This window comes from Lemur catta, chromosome 2, assembly GCF_020740605.2.
Source record: "Lemur catta isolate mLemCat1 chromosome 2, mLemCat1.pri, whole genome shotgun sequence".
Taxonomy (NCBI): domain Eukaryota; kingdom Metazoa; phylum Chordata; class Mammalia; order Primates; family Lemuridae; genus Lemur; species Lemur catta.
In genome coordinates, this window is record NC_059129.1 from 33,409,373 (window position 1) to 33,427,716 (window position 18,344).

The 18,344-nt window shown below is 35.4% G+C and overlaps 1 protein-coding gene across 1 annotated transcript in view; it reads right to left on the reverse strand.

Moving 5' to 3' along the window:
- LOC123632647 (S-adenosyl-L-methionine-dependent tRNA 4-demethylwyosine synthase TYW1) overlaps positions 1–18,344 on the reverse strand; it is a 193,025-nt gene that overhangs the window by 124,865 nt on the left and 49,816 nt on the right. The window contains exon 9 of the mRNA XM_045543184.1: positions 18,272–18,324. Coding sequence (XP_045399140.1) covers positions 18,272–18,324 — 53 coding nt within the window. The remainder of the gene's footprint in view (positions 1–18,271; positions 18,325–18,344) is intronic.

An 18,344-nucleotide genomic window follows, 5' to 3' on the forward strand; every position in this document is an offset into this window, starting at 1 on the left:
ACTGAATTGTACCACTCCCAACTCATGCTGAAGTCCTAACCCTCACTGCAACTGTACTTGGAGAAAGGGCCTTTAAGGATGTAATTAAGGTGAAAGGAGGTCCTATGTGTGGAGCCCTAATCTGATAGCACTGCTGTCCTTATAAGAAGAGGAAGAGAGACCAGAGAGCTCTCTGTGGGTGCGTGGAGGAAAGGCCAGGTGAGGACTGGAGACCGCGGGATGAAAGAACTGCAGGCAGTCTCACAGGACCAGCGAGGGCTTCCCAGAGGTGTGACATCCATACTGAATACTGAAGGGCTAAAAGGATTTTTCAAAGTACAGTGACTTTGCAAGGTACAAACATAGAGATGTGTGAGAAGAGGATGGCATGTTTTTTGTTTTAAAAATGTTGTTTCCAAAAGTTTATTTAAGTCTATGATGTATTTTGAATTTTTTTTTTTTTTTTTTTTTTTTTTGAGACAGAGTCTCACTCTGTTGCCCGGGCTAGAGTGAGTGCCGTGGCGTCAGCCTAGCTCACAGCAACCTCCAACTCCTGGGCTTAAGCGATCCTCCTGCCTCAGCCTCCCGAGTAGCTGGGACTACAGGCATGCGCCACCATGCCCGGCTAATTTTTTCTATATATATTTTTAGTTGTCCAGATAATTTATTTCTATTTTTAGTAGAGACGGGGTCTCGCTCAGGCTGGTCTCGAACTCCTGACCTCAAGTGATCCACCCACCTCGGCCTCCCAGAGGGCTAGGATTACAGGCGTGAGCCACCACGCCCGGCCATGTATTTTGAAATTTTTAAGGTGTGAGGTTTAAGACAACTTTGTTTTGCAGGGGGTTTTACTTTTATTTTTTTGATATGTGCCTTCTGGGGTGTTTCTGTTTGGCCAATGGACACTAATTGCTCCAGCATCATCTGTTGGAAAGGTTATCCTTTCACTGTGGAACTGCTTTTGCACCTTTGTAAAAAAAAGTTAAGCATATTTTGTGAGTCTATTTCTGGAAACTCTACTCTTTCCTTTGATGTATGTGTCTGTCTGTCCCCTAGCCATTACCACACTGTCTTGATCACTGTCGCACTACAGTAAGCTACAACGTCAGATGAATGATTCTTCCCATTTCTTTCCTGTTTGTCAACATTATTTAAGCTCGTCTAGGGCCTGTGTCTTTCAAGTTTTAGAATAAGTTTGTCTATTTCTACAAAAGCCTTACTGGTATTATTATAAGAATTGCATTAAACCTATAGATTAATTTGGGGAGAACTGACATTATATTAAGTCTTCTATTCCATGAACATGATATGTCTCTTTATTTAGATTTTCAGTGATTTTTTCATCAGCATTTTGTAATTTTCAACATCCAGTCTTGTGTAAGTTTCGTTAAATGTAATCTATTATAAGTATATAATTTTTTTGGAGTGACTGTAAATGGAATGTCTTTTTAGTTTTGATTTTCATATGTTTATTGTTAACACACAGAATGCAACTGGTTTTGGGGTGCTGATACTGTATCCTATGACTTTGCTGAACTCAATTAGCAGTTCTAGGAATTTTTTTTTTTTTTGCCATTTCCTTGAGATTTTCTATGTAGATAATCACGTCATCTGCAAAATGGGACAGTTTTATTAACATTTCTGCATTTCCAATCTGTATGCATTTTCTTTTTCTTACTTTATCAAAGTGGCTAGAACTTTCAGTGCTACATTGGATAGGAGTGGAGCGGACGTACTTGCTTTGTTCCCAGTCTTATAGCAAAAGCATTCGGGCTTTCACATTCGGTATGATGTTAGCTGTAGGAAGTTTGCAGATACTCTTTATCAAGCTGAGGTAATGTTTCTCTATTTCTAACTTGCTGAGTTCTTAATAATGAGGTGTTAGACTCTGCCAAATGCTTTTTCAGCATCAATTGATAGGATTAAATGATTTTTCTTCTTTAGTTTGTTGATATGATAAATTACTTTGATCTTTGAACTGGACTTGACACTTTGACCTGCTGTGCATACCTGGCATCAGTTCCACCTGGTAACAGTATACGATTGCTTTTATACCCAGCTGAATCCTACTGGCTAGTATCTTGCTGAGGGTTTCTACATCTAAGTTCCTGACAGATACTAGTTCTCTTTTACTGTACTGTCTTTGTCAGGTTTTGTTATCAGCTTAAAACTGGCCTCATAAAACAAGTTGAGAAGTATTTCCCTCTCTTGTACTTTTGCGAGGACATTAGGTAAAATTGGTGTTAATTCTTCATTAAATGTTTGGTAAAATTCTCCAGTAAAATCATCTGAGCCTAGAGATTTCACTTTGGGGAGACTTTTAATTACAAAATCAGTTTCTGCAAGGATTATAGGACTATTTTGATTATCTATTTCATTTTGGTTGAGTTTTGTTGAGTTTGGTTGAGTTTTGATAATGTGTGGTTTCCACGGAATGGATCTATTTCATCGAAGTTGCCAAGTTTATCAACATAAAATTGGTTGTAGCATTTCCTTATTATCCCTTAAATGGCTGCAGGATCTGTAATAATATCCTGTTTCATTCCTAATACTGGTGATTTGTGTCTTTTTATTTTGCCAGTCTTACTACAGATTTATTGATTTTACTGATGTTTTCAAAGAACCAGTTCTTTTGTTTCGTAGCTTTTTTAAAATTTTCTTATTTTCAATTTCATTGATTTATACTCTTAGGTCATTTCCTTCCTTCAGTTTCCTTTGTGTTTACTTGGCTCTTTTTGTTCTAGTTTCTTGTGGTAGGAACTTAGATTGCTGATTTGAAAACATTCCTCATTTATAATGTAAGAATGTAAATTTTTGTATTTTTGTAAATTTTCCTCTGAGCACTGCTCTTGAGCTGAATCTTATTGATATCTTTCATTTTCAATTTCATTCAGTTCTACGTATTTTTTAAAGTTTCCTCTTTGATCCATGGCTTATTTAGGAACATGTTGCTTAATGTACATATTTAGATGTGTCTCTGATATTGATTTCTAGCCTAATTCCATTATGATGAAAGTTTCTTTTAAATTTTTGAGGTGTGTTTGTTCTATGGCCTGGGACACAGTTTTATCTCGGTGAATGTTCCATAGGCTGTTGGGTGGTATGTTCTATTAATATATAAGTCAATTAGATTCTGTTGATTAAATGTGTTGTTCACATTTTCTATATTCTTGCTGGTTTTCAGTCTAGTACTTCTAGCATTTCCTGAGAGGGGGCTTTGAAGTCCCCAACTTTTTAAAATTTTTTTTAAAATTCTCTGTTCAATTCTATTAGTTTTTGTTTTGAGGCTATGTTTGGTGTGTACTCATTTTATAATTATGAAATGTCTCTCTTTGTGTCTAGTAATTACCTCTGCTCTGAAGCTACTTAATCTGATATTAATACAGGTATTCCTGCTTTTTGGATACTGTTTCCATGGTGTATATTTTTCCATCATTTTACTCAACCTATCTATGTCGCTAAATTTGAAGTGAGTGTTCTTATAAACATCATATATTTGGGACATGTTTTTCACGTACTCTGCCAATCTCTAACATTTCCTTGGTGAATTTGGAATATTTACATTTGATATAATTAGTGCTATATAAGCACATAAGTCCACTATTACACTGTTTTCTGTTTGTTTCCTCTGCTTCTCATTCCTGTTATCATTTTCTTAACTGCCTGCAGGTTATTTAAACATTTTAAGGATTCCATCTTAACTGATCTTGTGTTTTTGAGTTTCTCTCTTTGTATAGTTTTTGTCGTGGTTGTTCTGGGTATTACAGCATACATACGTGGCTTATCATAGTTTTCTGCAATTAACATTTTATCACTTCCAGTGAGGTGTAGAAACGTCACTTCCATTTAGATTCCTCAAACTGTCCCCTTTTTAAATATCGTGTTGGATATCACATGGTATTACAATTTTTGTTTCACTCAAAAAATATGATCTATGAAAGAAATGGGAAAAATATTCATCTGTTGTATATACCCACAGTTGTGGTCTTTCCATTATTCCCGCTTCCTTCCAGATGCTCCAAGAATCTTTTACCATTTAATTTAGTTTGAAGAACTTTCTTTAGCCAATCTTTAAGGGTAGGTTTGCTAGCAACAAATTCTTAGTTTTCCTTCATCTGGTAATGTCTTGATTCATCCTTAATTCTTGAAGAATAATTTTGCCAGATATGCAATGCAGGGTGGACAGTTCTTTTAACATTTGAAAAATATTGTAACACTCCCTTCTTGCCTGTATGGTTTCAGATAAGAAATCTCCTGCCATTCAAATTGGCATTGTCCTATATGTGATACACTGCTTCTCTGTAGCAGTTTTCCAGTTTTTTTTCCTTTTTCAGTCTTTAGATCATTAATTACATAAGGTATCTTGGTGTGAATTTGTCTTTGGTTTTATCCTGTTTGGGTTCAGTCAAATTCTCGAAGCTGCAGGTTGGTGTCTTTCATCAAATCCAGGCCATTTTCAGCCATCAGCACCACTCATTTTCACTCCCGTTCTGCAGCTCTGATGACATAAATGTTGGATCCCTTATTACAAGCTGACTACCCCTTATCCAAAATGCTTGGGGGATCAGAAGTGGTTCAGATTTAGGATTTCTGTGGATTTTGGAATATTCTCAATATACTTTCTAGGTGAGCATCCCTAATACAAAATCTTGAAATCTCAAATACTCCAATGAGCATTTCCTTTTATCTTCATGTCAGTGTTCAAAAAAATTTCAAATTTTGGAGCATTTCAAGATTTCAGAAATAGGGATATTCAACTTGTACATACTGTCCCACAAATCCCTAAGGCTCTACTTAATGTTCTTTTCCAGTCTATTTTTGTCTCTGTTGTTCAGATTGGGTAAATTCTAGGGCTCTGTCCTGTTCACAGATCATTTCATTGATCTATTAAGGACACTGATTCTGTTCTGTCATCTCCACTTGACTACGGAGCCCATCAATGAGTAATTCCCTTATTTCTGTTACTGTACTTCTCGATTTTAGAATTCCCTCTTGGTTCTTTTATAAATTCTATTTCTTTGCTGAGATATTTTATTTTTGAATTTGTTTCAAGACAATTTGTAAATGATGGCTGAAGCATTTTTATGACAGCTATGTTAAAATCCTTGCCAGTCGATTCCATCACCTGATTCATCTCGTGCTGCTGTCAGCTGATTATCTTTTCTTATTCAAGCTGTGATTTTCTTGGTTCTTAGTATGACAGGAGATTTTTTTGTTGCACCCCAGACACTTTGTCTATTATGTTAGGAGACTCTAGACCCTATTTAATTCTTTTATTTTAGTAGTCACTTTGTTTCCATTTAACATGCAGGTCCTGGACTACTGTGTGCTATGGTTCCAATGGCAGTTTAATTTTCAGAGCCTTTGCAGTGTAATTTTTCTGAGACTCACATTGGTCCCTGCTGGTGCTGTCTGAGGGGACAGGAGGGGCTCCTGCAGGCTAGTGCAGTGTGCCCTTCTCCGTGGAGAAGGGAAGTGTCCCAGCAGACTTCTAAGGCCAGGCTGCTTGTGTGGCAGAGTTCCCCTCGCCTGTGCCCTCTGGCAGCCCAGTATCTCTGGGTGGAGAGGCAAGTCTCAGACCCACAAGGACAAAGAGGCTCCCCTGGCTGGGCCACTTGTTATGGTGGGGTCTCCCTCACTAGTGCTACCCACCCACCTTAGTGTCTCTTGGTGGGGAAAGAGTCTCAGCTTAGCAGGGACAGCATTTCACAGGCCAGGCCACTTGTTGGGGTGTAGGGTGGAGTCTCTCTAATACAGTCACATAAAGCAAATCAGTGTTTCTGGGGCGCAAGAGTAAAGAAGAGAAGGATTACAAACAAGCACAAGGAAATTTTTACACTGTTCATTATCTTGATTGTGGAGATGGTTTCACTGGTATATTCATGTGTAAAATTCATCAAATTGTATGCTTTAGATACATATAATTTCTTATATGTCAATTATACCTCAATAAAATTGAAAATATTTTTATTTAAAAATAAAACACCGAGGAATCAGCTGAAAAGTTCCCACCAGGCAAAGTATGAAAATTTGATGATAGAAAAGAAAATAACTATTATGGATTGAACTGACGAAAATACATCTTCCTTCATGCTTTTTCTTGGAAAAAAAGAAAAAGGAAAAAAAACTTCCTTCATGCTTTTTCTTGGGAAAAAAAAAACAAAGAAAATGCATATTACATAATGATATTCAAAAACGAGGTGGAAAATGTGTCACCATTGGAGGTGGCTATTAAAACAACTCCTACTTTGAAAATCTATAGTTACAAAGAAATCAGTCACTTATACTGCCCTGTCAATAGGAACTACATTTCAGAGTAACTAAATATCCTCAGTTGATAAAACAGCTCTCCTTTACAGAATAAGGCTAGCTAATAAATATAGAAGAAATGACAAATTTAAAAATATGATTTTACAAACCAACATTAAGTATTATTTCAGGCAAGTATATATAGAAGAAATGACAAATTTAAAAATATGATTTTACAAACCAACATTAAGTATTATTTCAGGCAAGTATATATAGAAGAAATGACAAATTTAAAAATATGATTTTACAAACCAACATTAAGTATTATTTCAGGCAAGTATTATCAATAGGGTTTAAAAAAAAAAAAACAAACATTAGTTGAATGGCTGATAGCAAACTGGATGTTTTAAGTAAAATTCTAGCAACAAGGAGAAAAACGTAACTGCACAAAGGAGGGAGCAGAGTGCCATCACTGTTTCAGTTGTGAATGTCAGCATTACTGATCGCGAGTGCAAGACAACTGGCCTCGCTCTTAAACAAGTCAGTGCCATTTAAAAAAATAAAAAGATTGGTCTTTATTATAAAAGAGACTTAACAGACATAACCAGATCAAATGTGAGGTCCTACACTGGACACTCGTTTGGACAAACCATTTATAGTCACTGGGGGTCAAGTCAAGAAATTTAAATATGTTCAGAAATGAAAATTGAAACTTGAAATTATTGACTATTAAAAAAACAGGTTATAAAACAGTATAAACATCCTATATTTATAGAATGACCTCATTCAGGTTCAAATGCACACAGACATACTGAATGTATGTGCATTAAGGTGTTAAAAGTATTGATTTTGCTTGGTGGAAATATAATGTCTTACTTTTTTATTTTTATTTGTCTAAATTTTCTAACTTTCTACAATGTACAGATGTTATTTCTGCAATAATAAAAGGTTATTTTAAAAAATGAAACAAAACATATATTCCAATAGGAGCAATGAGGCATGCACATAACATTTGTATTATGAAGGAGAAACTGATAACTGCTTTCTGAGAGATGCAGAAAAGAGATTTGGAATCAAAAGTTACTTCCCATTATGGGAAACATGTGTGGCCCTGTGTGGCTATTTAAATTTAAATTTAATGAATTAAAATTAAATAAAATTTAAAATTGTGTTCCTTAGTCACACTAGCTACATTTCAAGTGCTCAATAGCCACACTTGGTTAGTGACTGTATTAGTTACGTTGTTAGGTATTTGATATTAAGTACACAGTTAGGTAGTAGACATTGGGCATTAGGTATCAGCGACATCTTTCCAACACTATGTGCTCACTTCATGTTTCTGTGTCACATTTTGGTAATACTTGCAGTATTTTAAACTTTTTCATCATTACTGTATCTGTTATGGTGATCTGTGATCAGTGATCACTGATGTGACCATTGTAACTGTTTTAAGTCACCACAAACTATGCCCATATTAGATAGCAAACTTAATCGCTAAATGTTGTATATGTTTTGATTTTCTACTGGCCAGCTGCTCCCTGCCCCCCTCCTCAGGTTTCTGTATTCCCTGAGATTCAACAATATTGAGATTAGGCCAAGTAATAACTCCACCATGGCTTCCAAGTGTTGAAGTGAAGAGTCCCACATCTCTCATTTTAAATCAAAAGCTACAAGTGATGAAACTTAATGAGGAAGGCATGTCGAAAGCTGAGATAGGCCATAAGCTAGGCCCCTCGTGCCAAACAGCAAGCCAAGTAGCAAATGCAAAGGAAATATAATACTTTAAAATAGTGAGTTGTATGGTATGTAAATTATATCTCGATAAAGCTGTTAAAATATGCATACAGCAGAAATTCACAGGCTGATTCTAATTTACATAGAAATGCAAAGGACTTAGAAAAGTGGAACCACTTTTCTTGGAAATGAAAAAAACCAAGATGGAGAGCTTATACTGCATAACTTCAGACTTACTACAAAGCTAAAGTAATCAAGACAATATGGTATTGTCATAAGGATAAATATATCAATGAAACAAGATATGAAGAATCCAGAAATAGGCCTAACCATATATGATGAATGGATTGTCAACAAAGGTCTAAAAGTAATTCAATGATGAAAGGAAAGTGTGCAAGTTGTCTGAATCAAAATGGAATCACTAATGTTAAGAAAACCCTGACAAACAGAGCTGGGGAAGGCCATGAAGAGAGGGTTCTAACACTTGTATGCTTGATAATAAAAAAGACTACAAAAACGACAACCTTGCACACAGGCCATAGCAGCTTTACACAAAGATATTTCTGCAGGGACATCTGCCCAATATCTGCCTATCCAGCCTTGGACTGGTGTCACCCTTGTTGATCTTTGTAGCCAAGGATAATTATTTCAAAACAATTATGTAATCCTCCTCATTTTTTTCCTTCAAAGTTGGATACAGTGGCTTTAAAGGAAAAAATAGCCTGTAGTCCCAGCTACTCAGAGGCTGAGGCAGAAGGATCAGCCCAAGAGTTTGAGTCCAGCCTGGGCAACATAGACTCTGTCTCTTTAAAAAAAACCTTTCTCTTCTTTTATCTCCCTGAATATGCATGCAGTTTACTATGGCATATGTATTCCCATGGCAATCCTCTCTTCCCAGATGAATATCATTTTATTCTAGAGAAAGGCCTCTGTTAATCAGGTTGACATATATGGTGTCAGAAACAGGACCTGAAAAAGATCACTAACAGAAGGAATCAGCGATTCTTGGAAAGCGTGTGGCACTCACTTGAACCCTTTGAGCTCTCTGCCTCCGTGGCTCACCTTTTCTGCCCCAGTGTGACTCTTCCCTCAGGTTGAGCCTCCCTCCTTTTGACAGAGGCTTTCTTACTTTATTTCGGATCTGGTTTGGATAAGGTCACCTTAATAAAGAACCATACATCTCTCCTGGGATGATACACGTTTTGTCTTCCTGGGAAGTCCTTTCTAGCATAAAGACAAGTTTCTTTCTGGGTTGAGTACTCTTGGTTTCTGTAGAACTTACATTCTGTCTGTGAGGCATGTCGTCTCTGGTTTGCACACCAAGTTTAATATTTTGTTTGATCTGCACACCTAGGTTAAAATTTTTGTGAACACTCTTTCTTGGTTTCTTTTCATTTGATTTGACTCTTTTCCCTTGCTTGTTTTTGAAAATCTTCTGAGACCAAAAATAAACTTCTGGGTGGTTATAGCACAAGATGGCTAAGTAACAACTACTAGGACAGTTGCCAATATCTAAAACACCAGTCTAAACTCCTGACATTCCCTGATAGGATTTATAGGATTTTCTTTGCATTTGCACATAATAAGAAACAGAACGGAATTCTCAAATATTAAGGCATGCCAGATTTTATGAGACTACAGCCAGCTACATACTATGACCCATTCTTCTGGACATTTTTAAACTGATAGGCAAATTACTTCAAGGAAAATTCAGAGCTCAAATGATCATTATTCAAAAAACATGCAACTGTAGACTTAACAAGTAGACTCTTCTAAGTTCTCTCTCTATTTTTTCACTCTACCTACTTTGTACCTGCTGACTTTTCTACTGGTATTGAGATAAAACTCACTGCATATGGCATTATAGCAAAGATTTTTTTAAAAACAGAGAGAAAGAAGTCTTAAAGGGCTTTCAAATTAATTGCTTTACAAATTATAACAGCTCCATGGTAAGCAACAATCAAGACACCTTTTAGAAATATAAATTTAGGTTTGCCCAACTAGCAATTATATATGGTGATGGAACACTTAATTGAAAATTAATAATATAAAAGAAAAAGAACTAGACATATGTTTATAAAAGTTAGGCTCTCAGACCAAACAAGTCAAAATCTTCAGCTCAAAGCAATAATATAAGGTATCTCTGTCCAACACAAAAATTTTGCTTTTTCTGCCACACAGAGACCAAAAAGAAAAAGCCAGAGGGAAAAAAAGAAACTTCTACAATTCTTCCCTGCCCATATTTGCTAATTAAACAAACTAGACAGGCAAACAAAAGATTTTTACCAATTCAAGCTACCTAGAGATTTTGTTTTTCTTATACAATTCAGGCAGTACCACCTTAAAGGTAAACATTGAAAATTTAACCCTAAACTCATTTGAAGTAAAAAAAAAAAAAAAAAAGAGGGCCAGGGGATTAAACCGTTTTTTAAAATCAAACTGCCATGGAAACTGCTTTACCTAAAATTTTTATCCACAGCCCTTCATTAGATTGCCAATCAGGGCAAACAAAGCTAGCCATAGGAACAAGTTCAAATTTTGTCAAAAATATAGTTTGGATCTAACATTTTTTAATAAACTGATGAGTTTGTATTACTATCTCATGATTAAAATCCTGAAATAAATGCTGTAAGAACTCACGTGTATGTATGTGTTTATGCGTATGTTCATTTATTATATATTGTGTCTACATGATAAAATCTGGCATAGTTGGGCAGAAAGCACTCATAAAAAATATATAGTGGTTAACTCAAATGTCTTTTAATTCATATGACTTAGGTAAGTCTAAGAAACAGGCTGGTTTTAAAATTATTGGTAAAATAGAAATGTTTTCAAAATTGTCAGTACACGTTTTTGCCTAGATTTACTGGTCAGTTTTATATTTGCCTCTGATAGATATTTTAAGGTGTCCGGGTTTGGCACTAAGGTTATAAAACTATAACCTAGTCTAAAACAGAATGATCTTTGTGATAAGTAAGATTAATTTAATATTGTTGGTTCAATGAAAACAGCTGTCTCTTCTGAGTTATCAGCAAAATACCTATATATTTAACTCTGAGGTTCTTACGTAAGTCAACACCTGATATTGGGGAGGGGATGGGGGTATACCTACATGATGAGTGCAATGCGCACTGTCTGAGGAATGGACACGCTTGAAACTCTGTCTTGGGAGGATGCGGGGCGCATAGGCAATATATATAACCTGAACTTTTGTACCCTCATAATAAGCTGAAATAAAAAATATAAAAAAAAACCACCAGATATTTAGAAGCTATAAAATGTTGGATAGGGAATTAACTTGAAATGATGACTACCTCTGTCTAATATCTCAGTTCTCATAAGCAATCTAGATAAACTTTTAAAACTAAATAAATCAGGTAAATGTAACTGGGATAAACACTTTTAAATGAACTTTTGAAGTAATCTTAAATCTTAAGTTTATGTTCAATTACATAATAGACACTTAGGAAATGGGTCATTGCCAACTAAAATAAAAAAGTTATAGGGAAACATGTTTCTAAAAATTATGAAATGGTTCTTATCTATAAAATACTGGTAAGTGACAGACAATTAAAGATTCTTGCTTCCTAAGTTATCACTAAAATTTAAGGTTACTAACAGTTTAAAATTCTAATTAATGTATATAATTTTGTATGTAAAATGTGCCCAAAAAATATTTTCAATAAGAAAAAATTATAAGAAAAGTATTAAAATATGCTCTTTATTTATTCTAAAGAATAATTTTCTCTAATTCAGAGGTTATTTATAGGTTGTTATAAAGATCTATGAAGGAAATAGAAATAAGAAAGGAACTAGTAAGTAGAAGAGAAAGAAGTGAAGAAAATTATGAATATGACAATGTATTTTTTGTAAGGTTAAAAAGAAAATAATTTTGTATGAGAAAGAATATTGTATGGCCGGGCGTGGTGGCTCATGCCTGTAATCCTAGCACTCTGGGAGGCCAAGGCGGGAGGATCGTTTGAGCTCAGGAGTTCAAGACCAGCGTGAGCAAGAGTGAGACCCAGTCTCTACTAAAAAATAGAAAGAAATTAGCAGGACAATTAAAAAATATACAGAAAAAATTAGCCAGGCATGGTGGTGCATGCCTGTAGTCCCAGCTACTCTAGAGGCTGAGGCAGAAGGATTGCTTGAGCTCAGGAGTTTGAGGTTGCCATGCGCAAGCAAAAGTCAAAGCATGTTGTCAATGGTCCAAGTAAAATCGTGATATGGTCCTGAAGAGAGAAATTATGAAAGGAGTTTAGAGTGTGCTTAAATTGGCTATAATTAAAAGGGGATTATTTATAAGAATGAGCTTTGATATTAAAAATACCCTAATACAAAACTAAAAAATTTGGTTGCCTATGTTAGAACAAGGTTTTCTGAAAGTCTTGATTTACCCTTAACAAATCAAAAAACTGCAAGAGGTTCTGATTTTTAATTCTAAAATCTCTTTTATTAACAGCCATCTTCTCTTGCTGAGATCTAATTAATTTCCCCAGTTTCAGGTTGGAAATACTGCCTTTTTCATTCAGAATGGTAATTTCATTTCTTGAGGTAAAATTTGTTCTTTTTGGAACTCCTCAGGTTTATATCTCAGAAGTTAAATTTTGCTGTACCTCACTGCATGTGATTTGCAGGTCATACGTACCTCATAGGCCTTCTGTTCTTTCTCCCCTTAAAAAGGTGTATCTTTTTGCTTGGCAGGGGCGAAACCCCTCTCCTTCAACCTTTTTGTCAACTCCTATAACTTTTCTCTTTTTTCCAGGTCTAACTCTGCTGTTATGGCCTGAAGCCAAAATGTTTATCTTAAAGGTCTAGAAAAGCAATGTTTTCCTCCAGTACAATTTGATTCTGTACTCTTGGCTTTTCTTAATATGTCTGAATTATTCCACGTAAAAAAGAAAACTTCCTATGCTGTTACTAAGAGCCATATATTCCCCTGCTCAAGATACTAGCTTTCTTGTTTACATTCCTCTACAATATCGTCTACAGTGCTGACTCTGGACACACTTTTCCTGTGTCTGATTAAACTCAAGTAGCCTTTTCGCCAGGTCTCACTTCCAGGTTATGTAAAATTGCTTCCCATTAGCAGAAGCAATCAACTACAAAAGGTTGTTTTGTTTTTGTTTTTGTTTTACCTTTCTGGTAACTGGCCTAAAATTAAAAGCCAAAGATTTTATATTTTTTCAAGATAATTTCCTATGTTGTTTTTGTTAGGTTTTTGAGTACTTAGGAAAACTAACCTTTAAAAGGATTAAGGTTTTTACATCCATGTAGCTTTCCATGTTGCTTTTAAAGTCTTTTGATTATCACTATGATTAAGTAAATATTATTTAATAGTGACCTGTGATTCTGTTTTGATCAAGTGTTTTGAATCTTTTGATATCTTTGGCAGGTTTCCTCAGGATCAAAATCCTAAATTAATTGTTTCTGACCTAAAATTAACTTTAGGATTTTCTAGTTGGGTTGGGCCTCTGGAAAGTCTCAAAGGAATAATTATACATATTTGGTAAATTGTATGGGAAGTATTGCCAAAAATAATATGTGATACTAGATCTTCTCTTGGTTATATGTATGTGGATATTATTGATATAAATATCCTAAAAATTATATAAATTCATAAAAATCTAATATACTATCAGTCATAATTTTTATTTTTATGTTAAATCTTTTCTAAAGTTATATTTGTATGGATATGTTATTAATGTATTCTAAAGATTATATAAAATTTATAAAAGTCTCATGGTCATCATGTGATACTGTTGGTCATGATTCTGGCTGTTATCTTAAAATGCTGCATGTAATAAAATTAACTAAATTTCCTTGTATTGAGAACTTTCATCAGATCTTAACCATGGTCATTCTAAGTTTTTGTTATCTACAGTTACTGTTCTGAATTCCTCTCTAAAAATGTTGGCAATTAGCTAAAGTCCAAACTACTTTTCAAGGAAAAGACTCTTGAACATAGATTTCTGATAACTTTATGATCAATGGACTAAAAATAAAAATAAAATTAAAATTAAAAGTAAATATAAAAATAAAAATTTCTAGAACTCTAATAAAAAAACTGATCGGTTCATAAAACTGCTAATCAGATCAAGCAAACAAAAATTTAATTACAAGAAATTAAGGGCCAGGTGCAGTGGCTCACGCCTGTAATCCTTTGAATCTTTTGATATCTTTGGCAGGTTTCCTCAGGATCAAAGTCCTAAATTAACTGTTTCTGACCTAAAATTAACTTTAGCACTCTGGGAGACCGAGGCAGAAGGACTGCTTGAACTCAGGAGTTAGAGACCAGCCTGAGCAAGAGAAAGACCCTGTCTCTACTAAAAACAGAAAAATTAGCCAGGTGACATGGTGCACATCTGTAGTCCCAGCTACTCAGGAGGCTGAGGCAGGAGGATTGCTTGAGCCCAGGAGTTTAAGGTTGCTGTAAGCTATGATGACGCCACTGCACTCTACCCAGGGTAGCAGAGCAAGACTGTCTCAAAAAAAAAAAAAAAAAAAGAAAAGAAAAAGAAATTAAGTAATTGATAAAGATAATGCTTTTGACTTTTATTTAAATCATTGTTGGTTCGTTATTTAAATGTTTTGTTTTCCAGGTTTAAGAAATTTTTCTCTCATAAACTATCTAGAGTTTATACCAATCTGGTAAAGTATACTTTTGTGAACAAAGGTGAAGGCATTTGCTTTTTCTCCCTAATTGACTCCTCTAAAATTCAGAAACTTTTGTGAGTACTCTTATTTTTATCTACATAAATTCAATAAAAATCTGCTCTCTAATTATAAGCAGGTTATAATGGGACACATTAGTTATATTACCTAGGCTTTGACTGAAATGTCTCGTGCATGACTTCAAGAGTTCCCAGCCTTCCAGTGACTAAGTAAAAAGTGTCACTTCCTGACAGGCCCAAGAACCTTAAGACTATAAACAAAATCTAAAGTCTGCTTTGGTTTGGCTTCCTAGCCTTACGAGGTTTTTAAATCTGAGATTCCTATGTGATCAATATAGAGAGAAAAAGGCCAGGTGTGGTGGCTCACACCTATAATCCTAGCACTCTGGGAGGCCCAGGTGGATGGATCATTTGAGCTCAGGAGTTCGAGACCAGCCTGAGCAAGAGCGAGACCCTGTCTCTATTTAATAATTAAAAGAAAAAAAATAAAAATAAAATAAAAAAATAGAGAAAAAGTTATGTTTCTAAAACAAAAACAAAAACCTATAATACACCTGTTATTAGAGTGTAGCCCTGTGCACTGTCAAGTCTTTGTCTAACTGCAGACTAGACCAAATCCTGAATTCCCCTAATTTCCTCCAATATTTGGTACTAATTGTAAAACTCTCCAACTCAAAACAAAAGCTGCTCTGTTCTAAGGCACCATAAGCTGAAACAAGATGAATTTAGGCCGGGCGCGGTGGCTCACGCCTGTAATCCTAGCACTCTGGGAGGCCGAGGCAGGTGGATCGCTCAAGGTCAGGAGTTCGAGACCAGCCTGAGCAAGAGTGAGACCCCGTCTCTACTAAAAATAGAAATAAATTATCTGGACAACTAAAAAAATATATATATAGAAAAATTAGCCGGGCATGGTGGTGCATGCCTGTAGTCCCAGCTACTCGGGAGGCTGAGGCAGTAGGATCGCTTAAGCCCAGGAGTTTGAGGTTGCTGTGAGCTAGGCTGATGCCACGGCACTCACTCTAGCCAGGGCAACAAAGCGACACTCTGTCTCAAAAAAAAAAAAAAAAGATGAATTTAAAGGAACAAGCCTCATGCCTGATATATGGATCCCACAAAAAAAGTTCATCAAACTGTCCCAATGTCAGATATTCTAATGACAAACCAGGAGAAAAAGTTGACGTATTCACACTGTGAATAGCCTTTCCCAAGACAAGGGAATAAGACTTCACATCACAGTGAGACTTTTACCCCCTTTAATGTTACCTTTTCCACTTGGCTGGATAATGATGTGATTGAAATTTTACAATCAATAGTTTCCGCTGGTATTTAAGAAACCCTTTAGTATACATTGGTTAAATAAGAAAATGTCTGTGTCATTGCTAACACTACATGTTGTACCTGAATAAATTCCTCTGACAAAGTGGAGGCCGATACACACAAAATAACAAAATAGGTCACAGGTTACAACAGGTCTCACCTAATTCCCTATGGTAATTTGATTTATTCAATTGGTTATCTGTAAGCCTAGGTTCACGGCTCACTGGAATTGTCATATTACTATTAAGTTCACTTTGTATTTTCTCTTTTTATACTTTGTATTTGTTACCTGTTAAGTTTTTGCAGAAGTACAACTCCTAACCAAATAATGCTGGCCCAGCACTTTAAGAACTTAATAATGGACTTCAGGTAGACTTAGCCTAAGAGTCACTCCCTTCCTCTTTCTGTTCCAATGTGGTTAAAAGGGTTCTGACACCAACCCCTACTCAACAAGCACAACTTCCAACATGGGAAGAGACCAGAATCGGGAAAGGCCCACCCCAGCATCCAGGGACATCAAAACCTACTACAGGATGATTGATCAGTGATGCTTTGGAGAAAGATCTTGATTAAAATAGGGAAGTGTGAAGGCTGTCAGAATCAAAATGAGTCACTAATGTTAAGAAAACTCTGACAAACAGAGCTGGGGAAGCCCATGAAGAGAGAGTTCTCACACCTGTATGCCTGATAACAAAAAAGCTTCTACAAAAACTACAACCTTGCACAAAGGCCATCACAATCTTACACAAAACCTTTTATTTTTGCAAGGACATCTGCCCAGCAACTGCCTACCCTCAGGTTGGCATCACCCTTGTTACTGACCTTTGTAGTCAAGGATAATTATTTCAAAACAATTATGTAATCCTCATTTTTTCCTTTCAAAACCTTTGTTTTCCTTTACTTCCCTGAATACACACATAGTTTACCATGGCATGAATATTCCCACTGCAATGCTCTATTCCCAAATAAACATCATTTTCTCTTAGAGAGCCTCTCTCTGTTCTGTTATTTAGCTTAACAAAAGTCTTCAACGAATCATGCTAAAACAACTGGATATCCATTTTGGGGGTAGAGGAATGAACCTTGATCCTTACCTCTCACCATTCATAAAAACTAATTCAAGGTGAATCACAGACCTACACGTAAATATTAAAACTACGTATGAAGCTTCTAGAAGAAAATCTAGAATATCTTTGTGACTTTGAGGTTGGCAAAGATTTCTTAAAATATAAAAAGCACTAACTATAAAGGAAAAAAACCAATAAACTAGACTGTAACCAAATTAAAACTTTCAAAAGATATCATTAGGGAAATGAAAAGGGAAGCCATAAACTAGGAAATAGTCACAATGCATATCCGACAAAAGATTCGCATCAACAATATATAAACAACTTCTTGATATCAATAAAATAAAGTCAAACAACTCAGTTTGGACAAAAGATTTGAACACTTTATAAGTATGAAGGTCCAATATGAACATGAAAAGGTGTTCTTCAGTCATTAACAATCACCACCAAAATGTAAATTAAACCCACAATGAGATACTATTTCATACCCATTAGAATGGCTAAAATTAACAGATAATACCACATGATGGTGCGATGTGTAGCAACAGAACTTTCCTAAATTGCTGATACAAGTATAAAATAGCACAACCACACAGAAAACCATTTCGGAGTTACCTATAAAGTTAAATATATACCTAGCCTATACCCAACAATTCCATCTCCAGGTATTTACCCAACGAAAATTGAAATATACGTTCACAAAAATTTCTTGTGAAAGAATATTCATAGCAGTTTTATTCATAATAGCCGAAAACTAAAAACAGACCAATGTCTATCAAATATCAAAAAACTGTGGTGTATTCATACAACGGAATACTACCAAGCTACAAATGAATTATTGGTACATGATACAACATGAATGCATCTCAGGAATATTATATTGAATTTAAGAAGCTACTTGCAGAAGACTGCACATTGTATTATTCCATTCATATGAAATTCTAGAAAGGCAAAACTAAGTGACAGGGATAGCCATTGAAATAATAATTGGGTGGGGGACAGAGTTACTGACTAGAAATGGGAAAAGTAAATTCACTAGGGTGAGGAAAACAGCTTACGTCTTAATTGGGGTTAGTGGATATGGGTTCTACATCCATCAAAATTTGCTGAACTCGTTAAAAAAAATTCATTGAAAAATCTGTACATTTTATTAAATTAGACCTTTAAATGGTAAATTTATTGGCTGCATATAATAGCCATATAAAAGCTGCACATCATAGAAATAACATTTGAATAAAAACAAATAAATACCTTTGTCCACCTGCAAAGCTTCACCCCAGAGTGGCTCCCAATCAACTGATAACCTGAATGGAAAAGCAGGGAA